Source organism: Berghia stephanieae, chromosome 14, assembly GCF_034508935.2.
Source record: "Berghia stephanieae isolate SIO BIC M18660-M18661 chromosome 14, UCSD_Bste_1.3, whole genome shotgun sequence".
NCBI lineage: Eukaryota > Metazoa > Mollusca > Gastropoda > Nudibranchia > Aeolidiidae > Berghia > Berghia stephanieae.
The window spans coordinates 26,407,535-26,425,229 of NC_088373.1; the positions used below are offsets into that span (position 1 = coordinate 26,407,535).

At 37.4% G+C, this 17,695-nt stretch overlaps 1 protein-coding gene across 2 annotated transcripts in view; it reads left to right on the forward strand.

The window, feature by feature from the left end:
* LOC144960117 (ubiquitin carboxyl-terminal hydrolase 25-like) overlaps window positions 1-17,695 on the forward strand; it is a 57,140-nt gene that overhangs the window by 16,587 nt on the left and 22,858 nt on the right. For both annotated transcript variants that reach the window (XM_078893091.1, XM_078893093.1), the window contains exons 6-13: window positions 5,007-5,084; window positions 6,195-6,335; window positions 6,979-7,106; window positions 12,513-12,583; window positions 12,918-13,066; window positions 13,639-13,766; window positions 16,160-16,255; window positions 16,420-16,611. In XM_078893091.1, coding sequence (XP_078749217.1) covers window positions 5,007-5,084; window positions 6,195-6,335; window positions 6,979-7,106; window positions 12,513-12,583; window positions 12,918-13,066; window positions 13,639-13,766; window positions 16,160-16,255; window positions 16,420-16,611 — 983 coding nt within the window. The remainder of the gene's footprint in view (window positions 1-5,006; window positions 5,085-6,194; window positions 6,336-6,978; window positions 7,107-12,512; window positions 12,584-12,917; window positions 13,067-13,638; window positions 13,767-16,159; window positions 16,256-16,419; window positions 16,612-17,695) is intronic.

The following is a 17,695-nucleotide window of genomic DNA, read 5'->3' on the forward strand; positions in this document are numbered from 1 at the left end:
TACCAGGCAGGATATGAGAATGATTTAGTGAGAAAAGCAATATTCCTTTTCATGAGATTAGCGAGTCTTTACACAAAATGAGTAGTTGCTGTGTGGATTATTTGGCAGTGGCCAGAAAACCATTACTTATTGTTTTGTTTTTGTCTTTTTTTGGTCAGGTATTTATTTTTCTGTTGGTCAAAGAAGGGCTCTTTTTTTTTTTTTAAGCTGTTATTAATGGGTTATGTTTAAAAAAATTTTTTTTTTCAGAGAATGTCTTTATTAATTCCAGACAGAGTTAATTACTGGGTGAGGTTCTTGACCTTCCATAGTGGGCAGGGAGGTGCTTGCTGTGTCTTCTATCCCCCTTATCTGTTTTTCAATTGCTTTCTGTCTTCCTGACCCTGGCCGGAGTCCTTGGCTAGGAGGGAAACGGTTGAATGTAGAGTTATAGTTTTAGGAGATGATATTTTTTTCCTAACTTTTTATTTTTAACATATGAATAGTAAACATTTGATTGTATTCCTCTTAGTGAGATCTTGTGCTGGTGTCTAGGTGAGACTTTTAGGTGATTCAAACTAAGTACTTTGATAGTGTGCTCACAGCCGTTTACTGCTTTCACTTTAGTTCGACAGGTAAATTTTGCCGGACGCTAGTTCATAACAGATGGCGAGTCACGGCCTGTGCCGAAAGGGAGACTGAGCAATTTTTCCTATTTTGATGATTTTTTTCTCAAGTTCAAAGTAGCGTAGTAAAGATGCTATTAGATGTAGTAATAAGATATTTTAGAGTCATAACAAGTGGTTTACATACTTTTATTTGATATAATTTTAGTAGATCATTTGGGATTAGATTTTATAGGAAATAACCATAAAAATGGGTCAGAAATTTTAATTACTTCAAACGATATGATCAAAATTACATAGTTATCTGAGTTTATACAAATAAATGAGAAATACTGCAATAATCATCAATATTCACAGAGTAGAAATATATAATCAAAGTCGTTTTGTAATGAAGCATTGTTGAGATATCCGCTCACCTGTACAGCAATATCCTTTTTTGACAGCAATAAAAAAAATGCGTGATCACCGAATTGTAGGGGTTTGTTGATCAATTGATCAAAACGAACTGGTTTTAGTAATGGCAATTGACAATTCTTAGGAAAAGATATGTAATATGCATTCCTTTGACGTTTGTATAGATGTAAACTATATAATAATAATAATAATAATAATAATAATAATTATGATGACGATAATAACTACAATAATAATAAGGATAACAATAATAATAATAATAATAATAATAATAATAATAATAATAATAATAATAATAATAATAATAATAATAATAATGATGATGATGATGATGATGATGATGATGATGATCATTTTCATGAAAATAATATAGTGGCTATCACCTAAACACCTGCTAATTTTGGAAAAACGCATTAATTTCTCTTTAAAATAGCTTTCGAAATGCCCGTTTTAGAAAAATGGAATTCGCCTGTAATATGTCCCCCTGACAGAAAGGAATTAAAAATAGAAAGAAAGAAAGAATAAAGAATTTTACTGAATCATTTGCGGCCAAAGAATTGACTCATCGCCTCCGAGAGTTTTATTTAACTTCCCAACGCCCCAAATTACTATCATTCATTCAATATAATTTACTCCTCCCCACTCCACGCTCTCCGGCACTTTCCTTCCATGTCCCTCAAACCGCTTTCTTTCCAAGGAGCGTCCAATCAGCTTTTTACAATTGCCCATTTCCAATTGGCTGCTGAATAAGGACAATTCTAATTTCAATTGTCCACCACTCGGTCATCAGCAAAGTCAAGAAAGCTCCTCCTACTCAAATCACACATACCCACGATTATGATAGGCCTTGTAGACCAGTCACTGGTCTTTGATGTTACACAACCATCCGCCAGCTTTGATCACATCGCTTTTGATGATGTCACTCAATATCTATCTTCTTCTCTCAACCCCGTTGACTGTACCACGAGTCAACATAAAAGAATGTCGCGGTGAGGTGCGAATCGTGAAGATGGAATGACGTAGCTGTGTTAAAGTTATAGGTTCAAAGTTCAATTGTCAGAGAGAACTGATAAGAGATTAAACTGAGGTGGTAAAATGAAAATTAGTTCGTGGTAAAACGTTGCATAAATTAGTTTTATGTTATGTACACAAACACACACACACACACTTACTCTCTCTCTCTCTCTCTCTCTCTCTCTCTCTCTCTCTCTCTCTCTCTCTCTCTCTCCAGTGCTGCGACAAAAAAAAAGGACGCCGACCAGATAGCTAATACTATTTAAAATGGAAATTTGTTGAAAATGGTCTATTTATTGAACAACCAAAGCATCGTGGATAACAGAAATGATCATTGTGAATCAGTTGAAACACGTGATATCGATGTAATACTAATACTAGTAATAATCATAAAATATCAGTGTATTTAGGGCCTATCTTACTCTTGATCACCACTGTAATAATAACAATATTATTATTATTGTTAATAATAATAATAATAATATTAATAATAATAATAATAGTAGTAGTAGTAAGAAATAAATAATATCCATTTTTTGACAATAAAAAATCGTGATAAACGCATTGAAAAGGACGGAAGGGGGGGGGGAGGATTAATGATCAGATAATCAAAATGAACTGTTATTTTAAAATAAATTGACAATCATAGGTAAAAATAAGTTATAAGTATTCCTCTGAACTTTGTATAGATCTTAACATATTTTTATACTTTTTATTAACATACGTAAAACCTCACGATTATTTTAAGGAACAGCATCTAATTAATCAACCAACGTTCTGTTTTCTTTTTTTTCACCGGTGGAACTTCACTTGCTAATTCTGGAGCAGTTTGCATGAAATGTTTTTTAACCACATATCTCATTTGAGCCCTTTCACAGCTTATTCGGCAGTCCATTTGCATTGAGACAATGCTTGTTTTCAGTATGACCATTCATCTGAGTAAAGAAAAAAAAATCATTAGTTATTATTGATATTGATGATGATGATGATGATGATGATGGTGATGTTGATGATGATGATAATAATAATAAGAAGAAGAAGAAAAATTGTAATAATAAGAGTTATAATAATATTATTGATTGTTAGTAATAATACGATAGTGATCGCCTAGATGCCTGCTAATAATAATCACGTAATAATTTTCCTTTAATATATAGTTCTAAATGCCCATTATTCAAAATGGAATCCGCCTATATACCCACTCTGAAATATTTTTAGCAAAAATAAGATAGAGAAAGAAGTTTACTGTAGCATTTGCGGCCAAAAAATTGATTTATCACCGGTCTGCGAGAGTCTTATTTGACACCTAGACAACGCCCCAAATTACTTTCAATTCATTTCAAATTTACTCCACCTCTCCAGAAATTTCATCCCATGACATCCAAACTGCTTTCTATCCATGGAGTGCCAATCAGATGTTTTCAATTACCAATTTCCAACTGGCTGCTGAAAAAGGACAATTATAATTTCAATCGTCCACCAGTCGGTCATCGGCAAAGTCAAATAAGCCCCTCCCACTCAAATCACATATCCCCTCGAATGCTCGGCATTGTAGCGCAGTCCACCGGGCTTTTGAGGTTACACAATCATCCGCCACCTTTGATTACATCGCTTTTTGATGATGTCATAATATATCTATCTACCCTCTTTTCTCACGCCCGTTGACTGTATCAACGGGCGATGTAGAAGAATATCGAGGGAAGGTGCGAATCGTGAAGACGGAATGGCAAATCGGTGTGAAAGTTATAGGTTCAAAGCTCAATGCAATAAAAATCGTTCCGTGCTAAAAATGTGCGTAGCCTACATGAGTTTTATACACAAACACACACACACACACGCTCTCTCTCTCTCTCTCTCTCTCTCTCTCTCTCTCTCTCTCTCTCTCTCTCGTGTGTGTGTGTGTGTGTGTACTACTACTACTACTACTACTACTACTGCTGCTGCTGCTGCTACTACGATTACTACTATTACTGCGCTATCATCATCAACATCATCATCATCATCATCACCATAAAACAACAACAACAACAACAACAACGTTATCATCACCATTGGACTCGTGTTCTTGTGTCTCTGGAGTTTGTCTGAATACGGGACTATTTTGTTAGCCAACAAAGAATTAGACAAGGTGTGTTTACACATTCATTGTGCAGAAACCTGTCATTACAAATCGGTGAAATAAATGCTATATTAAAAGTAGATTATTACTCTTGTATTTACTACCATGTGTTAGGGTAACAAAACTCAGATAACATCAATTTGAATTTTTTAAACAATTAAAAATATTTTTCAGGTTAATTTTAAATAGAAAAATATACATGTTTCAAGAAAGAATAAAGTATACTCACCATTTCTTGATATCAATGAAAATAATTGCGTCTTGAAGATGAAAATGTGGCCGTTATATCCATATAAAATAGAAAAATATAGAAGAAGTGTATGGTCAGCAATTGCAGTGTAAAAATGAACGATTTTACGAAATCTGTCCTATAGCCTGACTGACAATGAAATCCAAGCGGTGCATTCTACCTGCAGGGATAAATATAGGCCAGTTTTCACGTTCTGGACATCTGTTATGACGTAACCACACGGTGGTCTCCCCGTCATCGACGGTGGGTCGTTCCCATTGGGGGTGAGGCGGTAGTAAACTAAAGTGAAAGATTTCTAGTGTAATAAACGGCTGTGTGCTCTTGGAATCTACATATGTTTCCCATTTGAACCAATTCCCCTTTGTCTTACCTTTTCTTGGGTAATTCTAGAACTTTTCACCATCCCATTTTCTTCCTTTTTTCTGGTGCTGATATGACCTTAATGTGTTGCAAAAACAATAACAGAGTTAATTAATTCCGTCATTTATCCTGTTTTTGAAAAAAATAAATTTGGTCATGATTTATTGTATGTAAAAATGATTGTCAAAAATAAATTTCGGTGAATTGAAATTGAGAGAAAATATTTTTGGGGTTTATTTTTCAGTCACTGTTCCACATCCGAGAGTTCAAGAACCTGGTGCTGGCGTTTAAAGGGGAAGAGGGAGAAGAAGAATCCAGTCTTGTAAGTACAAGGACATTAGATGGAAAAGAGTAGAAATCAAGTCAAAGGATATAAATACTTAATTTCAACAAGACGAAACTCTCTTAAACATAGATAAAGTCTCCCTTGCATCAAAATTTTATATTATAATTTTTTTTTAAAGAATTGACAAGCTTATACAAAGATAAGAATGTTTATTTTTATAACATAACAAGCATGCTTGTGTTCTCTAGAGATTGTCATTTTGGGAAATTTGAATCTCTGATGTATTCTAAGGTGTGCTATGAGATTGTCATTTTGGGAAATTTGAATCTCTGATGTATTCTAAGGTGTGCTATGAGATTGTCATTTTGGGAAATTTGAATCTCTGATGTATTCTAAGGTGTGCTATGAGATTGTCATTTTGGGAAATTTGAATCTCTGATGTATTCTAAGGTGTGCTATGACATTGTCATTTTGGGAAATTGGAATCTCTGATGTATTCTAAGGTGTGCTATGAGATTGTCATTTTGGGAAATTTGAATCTCTGATGTATTCTAAGGTGTGCTATGAGATTGTCATTTTGGGAAATTGGAATCTCTGATGTATTCTAAGGTGTGCTATGAGATTGTCATTTTGGGAAATTTGAATCTCTGATGTATTCTAAGCTGTGCTATTTTTAAACTTAAACTTGAGCTTTTTTTTTTTTAACAACTCCGTTCTCTCATCTCTCATTCATTGTGGTTTGTTGAAAAAGCGGGTACCCGAAACCTCCACATTTTCAGTCCTAATCAATTAAATTGAAGCTTCCAATTCACTTTTAACCATTTTGATATTTATTTTATTAACCCTTTAAAACCAAACACAAGTGGTCTTGCTTTATCTCTGTATTCCACAAATATCAGTGTGAAATTGAATGTAAGCTTCAATTTAATGTATGAAAACAGATAAAATGGACGTTTCATGGTCTCCCCTTTATCAACATATTATTTCATTCGTCTGTGGTGTTTCATTCATCTTGTTTTTGTTGATAAATAGGGAAACTCAAAACGTCCATTTTATCTGTTTTCAATCAAAGCTTACATTCAATTTTCACATTGTTATTTATTTCTTCGAGCTTCGAGCAGCACCATTTACATGTATATTCCACAGAGACGCAATATACGATTTGTGTGGGAGTTGAAGCAGCTGTTTGCTTTACTGGCTTGTTCCACCCGTAAATACGTCGACCCTTCTAAGGCCGTCAATATCTTGAAGGAAGACTCCTCTGCTGCTGGTGCTGATGGGCAACAGGTAGGGGAGGGTGGGTTGGGTCAACCTCCGCTGTAATGTGTGCAATTTCTTTTTAAAGTTAAGCTTATCTATAGAACAATTCAATATTCACTAAACATGCTCAAAGCACTTTATAAAGGATCCTAAACCAACAGCAATGCATGTTAGGCAATATTACAATTTTTTTTCGGACAGAGACGGTGCTGTTAATGGCCAAGTACTCATTTTTAACCTGAGTATGGTGAGAGAATGTGAGTAAAGAGTCTGTTCCAAGGACTCATGCGCCAACTATGCTCGAACCTTGTACCTTTTGATCCAAAAGTGTCATACCACAAGACCACATACCTGCCAAACAAGGTTGCCAATTTTCCGTATATTTACAGAACTCAGTATGTTATGAACCCTCAGTTTATTCTCCAGTCACTTGCTGAATGGAATAACAGTAAGTATATGTCTTTTTACTGGGGTTCAGCATTCAGAAAGGGTTTTTCTGTGAGTTAGCTTAGAAGTTCAGTAAATTTTATGCCTCCTTAATTGGCAACCATGCTGCCAAATGCCCTGATAAAATAACCTTTTAACACACACTCATGCTCCATTTGTTTTGTTTTTTTTGTTTCAAGACTTTCATAGAGAAAATTAAATTTATCGCTTGTTGTGCTCACAGGACGTCAGCGAGTTTCAGCACAAACTGTTGGATTGGCTAGAAGACGCTTTCTCTGTCCCCCCCATTTCTACCCCCACTGCTGCCCTCTCGTCAAATCCTCCTTCATCTACACCGTCATCTCAGATGGGGTGAGTTTAGAAATTGTGATTTGCTGAACAGTGGGAAATACTACTACTACTACTACTACTACTACTACTACTACTACTACTACTACTACTACTACTACTACTACTACTACTACTACTACTACTACTACTACTACTACTACTACTACTACTACTACTACTACGAGGGGTCTTTCAGAAATAACCGAAAAATGCCCATTGCTCAGCAACCAGTGGAGATTTTTAAATTCTGTAAACAACATGATATTCCTTATTTCCTTACGGATATTCCCAGATATTATGAAGTGCATCATTTTGCACAATGAATTTCTAGACGATTTTAAAGATGGCGGCCCACCTTGAAACTTGGTCAAAGGAGAGCTGTCATACGTTTTTTGAACGCCAAAAGTCTGAATCCTACCGAAATTCATAAAGAACTTCAGAGTGTATATGGTGAGCATGTTATAAGCCGTACACAAGTCAATCACTGGTGTAATTTGTTCGAAGCCGGCCATTCCGACTTGACAGACAGGGAAGGGAGAGGGCGTTTGATAACTGCGACGTCAGAAGACAATGTGAAGCGAGTTGATGAGCTTATTCGTCAAGACAGGAGGTTGAAACTTCATGAAATCGCAAGCAGTCTTGAAATTTCGGAAACTTCTGCCCATAGAATTGTATTTGATGAACATGGCTACAGAAGAGTCAGCGCAAGATGGGTTCCTAAGCAATTGACAGACAATCATAAAGAACAAAGATTGGACATCTGCAGGGAACTTTTGAGAAGAAGCAAGAGCTCACGCAGGGTTCACGGGCATACTGCCAACGCCGGCGGAGACTTTCTAGGGTACGATGTGACTTTTCTTGACAGCATAGTCACCGGTGATGAGACTTGGTTGCACCATTGCACCCCAGAAACAAAGCAAGATTCGATGACATGGAAACATCCATCCTCACCTGTCGCGAAGAAATTCAGTGTCATGCGGTCAGCAAAGAAAATAATGGGAACTGTTTTCTGGGACAGTCGTGGTGTTATTCTGTTCGAAACCTTACAACCTGGAGAAACAATCAATGCTGCAAGGTACTGCCAAACTCTTGACAAGCTTAGGGGGCCATTCGCAGAAAGCGCCCAGGGCAGTTGACCAACGGGGTCATTTTGCAACACGACAACGCTACACCCCACACGGCACGAGTGACGCAAGGTTGGCTAGAGAAATATGGATGGGAGATTTTGCCACACCCACCACACAGTCCAGACCTCGCACCATCTGATTATCACCTCTTTGGGCCACTGAAACGTGAGCTGGCAGGAAAGCGCTTTGATGTCGATGAAGAGCGTGTTGACCATGTGCGGAAATGGCTACAAAACCTTGACGGAAATTTCTTCCGAGAGGGTATCTATTCCATGGTGCGGCGTTGGCAGAAGTGTGTCGACAGACTTGGCTGTTACGTAGAGAAATGAAGGACGAGTCAAGGTATGAACACGTGCAAAAATTTTGTTGATAGCATAAAAAACGCGGATTTTACAGGCATTTTTCGGTTAATTATGAAAGAGCCCTCGTACTACTACTACTACTACTACTACTACTACTACTACTACTACTACTACTACTACTACTACTACTACTACTACTACTACTACTACTACTACACTACTACTACTACACTACTACTACTACTACTACTACTACTACTACGACTACTACTACTACTACTACTACTACTACTACTACTACTACTACTGGTAATAATGATGATGATAATAATAATAATGTATATCATCTATATCGCACCTATTCCATATACCAACAGATCTAGGCGCCTTTTCAATACAAATATCAATGCTACAATTGTGGGCCATTCACAAAACACGCTTAAGATGTTCATATCATGAAAAATAATCAATATAAGGGAAACTGGTTATAATCTATCAAATATTTCCTAATAAAATAAGTCATAATATTTGTCTTGAAAATAGCTTGTGTTTTGCATTTTATTAAGTAAGGAAATTGGAAGAGAGATCCAAATAGAAGGGGCAGCATGAGAAAAAGACTTATCAGAAAACTATTTGGAGCCTTTTTTTGGGAACAGTTAATCAGAGATGATAACTAGGTTTTTACGTTTTGGAAGGAGAGTGCAATGAAATAACAGGGCTGTAAATTTGTCTGCAATTTCGCTCCGCGAAAAAAAAAATTTAGAATTATTTACTTTGTTTCACAGCCTATTGAATTGGTAAAATTCTAAGAAAATATTCCGGGAAATGGGGATCTTTGCTCATGTTATATTGAAAAAGCTTTGGCTTAAGGGGGACGTCGTCCCCCGGACCCAAACCTCTTGCGGATTTTCAGGCAATTTTCTCAGAGGGCAGATGCAGGTCTGAAATAAGGTTGTATAGATATGGAGGAGCAGTTTTGTTGATACATTTATAGCAAAGAACAGAAATTTTGTATTTGAGTCTGGATTCAACAGGTAGTCAGTGAAGTGACGATAACACTGGCGTAATATGAACTCTTGCCCTTTTTTATTAGAATGATCCTAGCAGAATGATTTTGGATGCACTGCAATTTGTGAAGGAGAATGTTATGAAGGAGCAAATTACAATAATCTATCCTAGAAAATGAAAATGATGAAACACCAGTTATTTTTTAGGGCAGTACTATTTAAAAACTTTGAGAATTGTGAAATCTTTCTAAGTTCGAAATACAATATTTTACAACAGTAGTTAATATGTTTTACCATGGATAATAATATTGATGATGATATAACAGGGCTGAGAATCTTCCGCCTAAAGGCGGATTTCCGCCTAAATGGTGGTTTATCTCCGCCCATCACCATCACTATTCCGCCTTTTAAAAAGACTCACGACAACCACTACATCAACATCCCTATCACCACTACTTTTACAACCACCACCTGTACTACAACAACCATCACATCATCATTCCTATCACCATTACTACTACAACCACCACCACATCATCATCCCTACCACCACCACCACCACCACATCATCATCCCCACCACCACTACTACTACTACCTACAACCACCACCTGTACTACAACAACCATCACATCATCATTCCTATCACCATCACTACTACAACCACCACCACATCATCATCCCTACCACCACCACCACTACAGCTACAACCACTACTACTACAACTACCATCACATCATCATCCCTACCACCACTATTACAACAACCACCACCACATCATCATTCCTACTACCAATACAACTACATCCTCCTCTGTACTCATCACTACATTCACTTTGAGCTCTCTCACTCTCTCTCTCTCTCTTCTCTCTCTCTCTCCTCTCTCTCTCTCTCTCTCTCTCTCTCTCTCTCTCTCTCTCTCTCTCTCTCTCTCTCACACACACACACACACATCAGTAAAGTGCACCCGTTCTTTAGCCTCGATAAGTTTTCACTTTTCATCTTCATGTACTTAACAATGATACACACACACACACACACACACACACACACAAAAACAGAGGATTCAATTAAAACGTTAATTTCCTGGCAACATGAAACATACGTTAACTTAATATTTACAATTAACAAATAAAGCACATACACACCTAATAATAAAGTTCACTAAGTACTTTAACCTCGGTTAGTTTATCACTTTAATCTTTCTGTACCTATCACTATATTTACTTTGAGCAGTCTCTCTCTCTCTCTCTCTCTCTCTCTCTCTCTCTCTCTCTCTCTCTCTCTCTCTGTCTCTCTCTCTCTCTCTCTCTGTGTCTCTCTGTCTGTCTCTCTCTCACTCACACACACACACACACACACACACCTTGGTGGGGTTCCTGTCCTCCCATAGTGGGCAAGGGGGTACATACTATTCATCTATCCCCTTATATCTGTTTTCCAACATGCTTTCTGTCTTTGTCTTTGAATGAGATTACTTGGTTTTGTCCTGGCCCTGGCCAGAGTCCTAACTGGAAGGGAAACAGTCAAATGCATAGTTATTGTTTTGGGAGATATTTTTTTCCTTGTAAATCATCTCTCTGTTATGTATTATTATATTTGTTATTTTGAATGTATAATGTAAGCATTTGAGTGTATTCCTCTTTGTGCCCGGATGAGACTTATAGGTGATCTCAAACTAATAAGATTGGTGGTATGCTCTTGGAATCTACATCTGGTCCCTTTTTGTTCCCTTCCCCAATGTCTTACTTTTTCTTGGGTGCTTTAATTGTAATTCTAGAACTTTTTACTATCCCATTTTCATCCTTTTTACTGGCGCTGATATGACCTAAATGTGTTGCAAGCGCCGTAAACCATTAAAAATAAACAAACAAACACACACTATCTTTCCTTCTGTCAGACAAACCTAAATCTATAAAGTGGATCATATCCTTTTCACATCAGCCATCAATCTCTCTTTTCACCTTCAAGTACACACCTTATCACCACCACTATCATCATCATCACTGCCACTACTACTACAACCACCACCATTGCCACACCATCATTTCATGAAGCACCACCATTACTACAACCACCTCCACCACATCATCATCATCACCATCATTACCACCACCACTACATCATCGCAACACTATCACCATTAAAACAACAATCACTACCACATCCTTACCACCACTACTACAACCTCCTCAAACACAATAATATCACCACCACCACTTCTGCAACCATCACAACCACATACATTATCATTACTGCCACCACTACAACAGCCGCCATCATATCATTATTACCACCACACCTACCATTCATTTTAATATTTTATACATCATAACTTGGTTTTGAAACTTTACTTGATTTGAAACAAGGGGTATTAGGATGATTATATATCTCAGTAGATTATAGTTTGTTTCCAGAAATTCCTGTTTAAGCATTGAAGTTGTTCGGAATTGTTTCTGAAATTTACGTGAGCCAAATTTTAAGTTGGCGTCTCTGGTCAACTTGAAACAATGGGATGTGGGCATTAGTGAATCTGTGAATACCGGAGATGTATGTGGCGACTACCACTACTACTACAACCATCATCACATCATCATCCTTACCACAACTACTACAACCACCACCACATCATTATCCCTGCCACTACCATTACGACAACCACCATGTTATAATTACACTTTCAGTTTTTGAAATTCCTCCGAGTTATGTCCGAAATTGCTGGGAGACACATTTTGGATTGCATCACAATAACTTTTAATGAAATTTAAATTTATAGGTTATTTTTGCATGGATGGTTCTTGATCTAGCGCTGAAAAATTTCCTCCTTTTTAGTGACCAGTCATTCTCACCCCTGTATAACCAGGGGAAACAAACTAAAGGAAATGAAAGTTTTCACTGGGTTTTCAAAATAATTTAGTATTGGTTGGGTGTATCTTTGTGCCGAATGCTATGAAAACAACCTCTAATCTCCTGGTCTTCTTATACCTTACAGAATTACTGCCAAAGAAAATCCCATGAAGCGTTTGTTTTTGGGGAAATACAAGGCTGAAGGAGTCAACGAGGGTGAGTCTCTCTCTCTCTCACTCTCTCTCTCTCTCTCTCTCTCTCTCTCTCTCTCTCTCTCTCTCTCTCTCTCTCTCTCTCTCTCTCTCTCTCTCTCTCTCTCTCCTTCTTTAACTCTCTCTCTCTCCTTCTTTAACTCTCTCTCTTTCTCTCTCCCCCCTCCCCCTTTCTCTCTTTCTCTTTCTCTCTCCTTCTTTAACTCTCTCTCTCTGTCTCTCTCTTTCTCTCTCTCTCTCTCCTTCTTCCTTCTCTCCTTCTTTCATCCCTCTCTCTCTCCCTCTTTTTTGAAGCCTGGTCCACAATTTGTTAAAACTTTTAATGTCGTTTCCCACAGGTAAACTTTTTCACCAGGAAGTGACCTTTGGACAGTACCCCTTGAACGTATTGGGCTTCAGGAATATTCATGAGAGTCTGGAGGCTACCATGGCCCAGGGAGAGATTGAGACAGTCAGTGGTAGCAGCGGGCAGAAATCGGGACAGGAGGTAAGGATTTAGCAGGCCTGATGTTCATAAGGATATTACTTATTTACTATATTTACTTTGTGGTCTTGTGGTATGACACTCGCTTTCGGATCGGAAGGTCCTGGGTTCGAGCCTCGATCGGTTCATCGTTGAGTCCTTGGAAAAGGCTCTTTACTCAGATTCTCTGTTCCCCGTACTCAGGTGTAAAATGAGTACCTGGTTGTTAACAGTGTTGTCTCTGTCGGGGAAAAATTGTATTATCGATTTTCCAGCGTTATGATTCATTCTCCACGTTTCATGTTGCTGTTTGTCAGGGACGCCTTGTAAAGCGCTTTGAACGCGTTTAGTGGCTATAAATGCCCTAGTTTTAATGCTCTAAAGGAGCTCTGAACACGTAGGACTAGACATAATGCCTGTCGGGCGATGTTACTATTTTTCTGTCACACAACGCTGTTAACAGTTGCCAAAAAGGCGTATTTTTGCACATTTTAATTCAAATTTACACTTTCATGCTTTTTTTGTTCCACATTGATTGGTTGATTGATTGATTGACTTTTTAATTTTTGTTCTTGTTCCTACTTTGTCATTTCCAGATATGGTTCACTCATTTACCGGTAGTGCTGACCTTTGAACTGTCGAGGTTTGGCTTCAACCCCCAGCTGAATCAGGCAGAGAAGATTCACCAACAGCTTTGTTTCCCTCAGGTCATCTTCATGGACAGGTAGAGGATTTTAAGACGACACTATAACATTTGTTTTTGTGGGTTTTTTTTTTTTTCTGTAGTGAGACTATGTGTTCCTGTGATATGCCACTCGCCTTTGGACTGGAAGGTCCAGGGTTTGACTCCCGCTCTGAGCAATGCGTAGTTAACTCACATCCTGTCACCGTGCTCAGGTGTAAAATGAGTACCCGGCTGTTATGTCTAGTCCTACGTGTTCAGATGTGCCAGTTGTACACCAAAAAGGCATATTTTTACGCTTTTAAAATCAAATTACACTTTTACCCTTTTTTTTTTTTGTTCCACATTACACCTCCATGTCGTCATCAAGGTCAGGTGGGTGAGGGTGGGTGGTTTAAGCAATTTTTTTCTTCATGCGGAATCTCGTCTCATTGAAAACGTAAGAAAGCTGCATTTTCATCGTCCACTTCCAGCTTACCTTGTTTTCTAAAGCTTAAACCAGCAGTTTTATTTGAGCAGTGGTAGCCTCGACCAAATTTTATTGTGGAGAGTAATCTTCCCATGGCGATTGAAGATGATTGTGGTTATATGAATGTTTATGTATAATGCCTTTGTTTTGAACAATTACACTTTTACACTCAAAATTAATTACACCTTTTTTTCAGTCAAAATTACTCCTTTTCTTCAGTTCTTCAGTTGCATATCTGCCAACCCTTCCGCTTTTGGCGCAATAATTCCTATTTTCTTTCTTCTTTTCCCACTATTTCGCCATTGTCTCTAAAATTCCGATTTTCAAAAATGATGATAATGGTAAGATGGAAAAAATAAGGGGGGGGGGGTGATTTTTTTATATCTTTTTAATGATTGCCAAAAGGGAGCTTAGTAGGAAAATTAATTGCACTCCTCCTTCCTTCCTCCTCTTTCCCATTCCATTACCTAACCTATTTCATATGTAGTTTTGCCAGCTGTGCCAGAAAACTGTCTTTATGTGTTTGGTGGCAAGGTTGATGGGGAATGATCCATTGGTGACAAATGCCTATTTCTTGTCTCAAATTCCTATTTTCTGACGTTCTGATTCCACTTTTGGAATGTGAAGGGTTGGCAGCTCTGCATGTTAAGTGTTGCTCTTGTAAAATGCTGTGACCTCATTTAGTGGATATTGCGGTATATAAATGGACGAATACTAATAGAGTTAAAATATCACATGACTGAGAAACAAAGAAAGGTTGACGTATATTTAAAAGGACACGGGGGGGGGGGGGGGGGGGGGGGGGGGGGGGGGGGGGGGGGATTCAAACAAGTTTTTAAATAGCTTACAATGTTGAAATTTCATTTTAGATTTTTATAACAAATTACAAAGAAGTGCTCCTTCAGAGATATTTAGACCCGTGGAACCAGAGTTTATCCCAGTTTCTATTGTGATAAATGGACATTATTAATTGCTTGCTACCCTGCACATCTGTTGCAAAGTACTTTCCACCAGATCAGATAGATCCGGCTACCCAAGATCGATCTCAGTCCCTTTTCGTGTGAAGTGAGTGTTCTGCCAATCGAGCTATAGGGTCTGCATCCAAACTACAGAAAAGGTAGAGTCATAATTTTGATGACAACAAGGTGTAAAGTCTAATCGGGACTTGAATGAAACATGCTATGATTTAGCGTGAACATTGTGGTTCTCTAGCATTGTGTACTTGACCATTTTTTACATTATGTCTTAAGGGAACATGTCTAATTATAATAATAATCATGATAGTGGTAATTCATCTGAAAACACTGTTGTTCAATAGTTCAAATGGGTTAAGTCTACAGGGAAAATAAAGGAGGTGGAGGGAATAAACAGTATTTAGCATTTTTATATATTATACGTCTAATTCTGCTATGGTTGATGCACTTTATGTTCAGGTGACTTGGAATAAAATTTGTGAGATTGCCAGATTCATTTGCATACACTTACCATCTTTATTACCAGACCCATTTTGATTCATCTCGAACTATGATAATTTCCACAATACAGTATAGTAATTAAAATAAATGATGCCTGTTGGTAATTGGATTCAATAGTCTGATGTCACATCCGTCCAGCAACGAGTAGCTTGGTTCTAAACGAAGAAATTTGGTACTTTTTATTTTTCATGCTGGCTAGAACTTTCTCATATGTCACGTGATCAGAATGTATAAAAGTCAAAACATGATCAGATTTATAACACTTTCCTCCTGTGGATACACTTTTATGCTCGTTGGAGAAGCATTTCATAAGGGCGTTTGCCATTGTTCTGATAGTTTAGAACCAGTTACTAAGTTACTATGCGTCATTACAAGGGAAGTGACATCACTGTTGCTGAACGACTATTGCCTTTAATTCCCTGCTCCGCTAGTCATTTTGAAATGATATCAGCGACGCCATAAGAACATCTTTCTCTACCAATGTTTTCCAGGTACTTGGAGTGTAACAAGTCTTGCATCCGACAAAAACGAGAGGAGGCACGGAAACTCAGGGAACAGCTGTCCTGTTTACAACGCAAGCTGGACAAGTAAGCAATTTACTTCACTTTCAGAATCGCTTCCGTGCCACTCTAAACACCCAACATGCACACCCGAGTCTGCGACAATACACCACAGGTGATTTGCAGATATTATGCAGGGAAAAGAAGAAAAGCATTTTTATTTTCACTCATTTTTGTCCTTCGTTCAACAGATTTATGAATTATGGCTCCAGCAGCAAGCGGTACCCCTTGCCTGATGTGTTACAGTATGCACTGGATTTTGCCCAGAGCTCTCCTGTGGTCACCCCTTCAGCCCATATGTCCAATCAACAACAACAACAACAACAACATCATCATCCTAATGATGTGGACATGGAGGCCACGACGCCTGTGTTGGCAAGAAGGTAGAGGATACATAGAGATATGTCTTTTACCCATTGTCATAGTTTTAGCAACTCATATCATCCTTGTCTTTATCATCATCATCATCATTATCATCAATACAATCATCATCACTATACTATACTCATGGGAATCCTCAACACGTGGGTTTTTTGCATTGTTACTTTAATACAGCGAAGATATCTATAATACTGATAAAGACAATTTACCATGGGGCATCTTGATGATATTGATAATGATAATAATAATAACGCTACTACTACTACTACTACTACTGCTACTACTACTACTACTACTACTACTACTACTACTACTACTACTACTACTACTACTACTACTACTATTACTACTACTACTACTACTACTACTATTACTATTACTACTACTACTACTAATAATAATAGTAATAATGATAGTGATAATAATAATAATAATATTCATCATTATCATCATCATCATCATAATAAGAAGAAGAACAAGAAGAAAAATGATGATAATGATAATGATAATACAAAAAATTATAATAGAAGCCATGATCGATGGTGTTGTTTGTGATGATGATGGTGAATATATTGATGAACACCAAAAAAAAAAGATATATATATATATAATGATTGAAAAAAATAGCATCAAAATCCCTGTAGCTTTCACCCTTTTTTAATTCGTTCTGCCATGATAATACAATGAAGGAAACTGTTGAAACAATATTGTCGGTAAAATGAAAGGTGAGAATACTGTCTCTCAAAGTGATAATACTAGGCTGCTAGAAGCTGTGGACTGTAAAAAGTCATCAACAAAAATGAATAGAACAGATTCAAAATAAAAAAAAATTTAAAAAAAAAGAACGAAATACCAAACGCATAACGTTTTGGGCTCAAAACCCTTTTTCAGCCAACAACAAAAAAAAAAAAAAAATACAATGTAAGCGTAAATATATTACATAAAAAAAAACAGATTGACAGCTGAAAAATGTTTGGCTCGTCCTTTCTGTAATAATGTTTTGGAATGTTTACAATACAGTGCCAGACAAAGCACGCAAGAAAAAGCAAAATATCTTCCCAAAAATTCAGTTCTCCTCAACTGGAG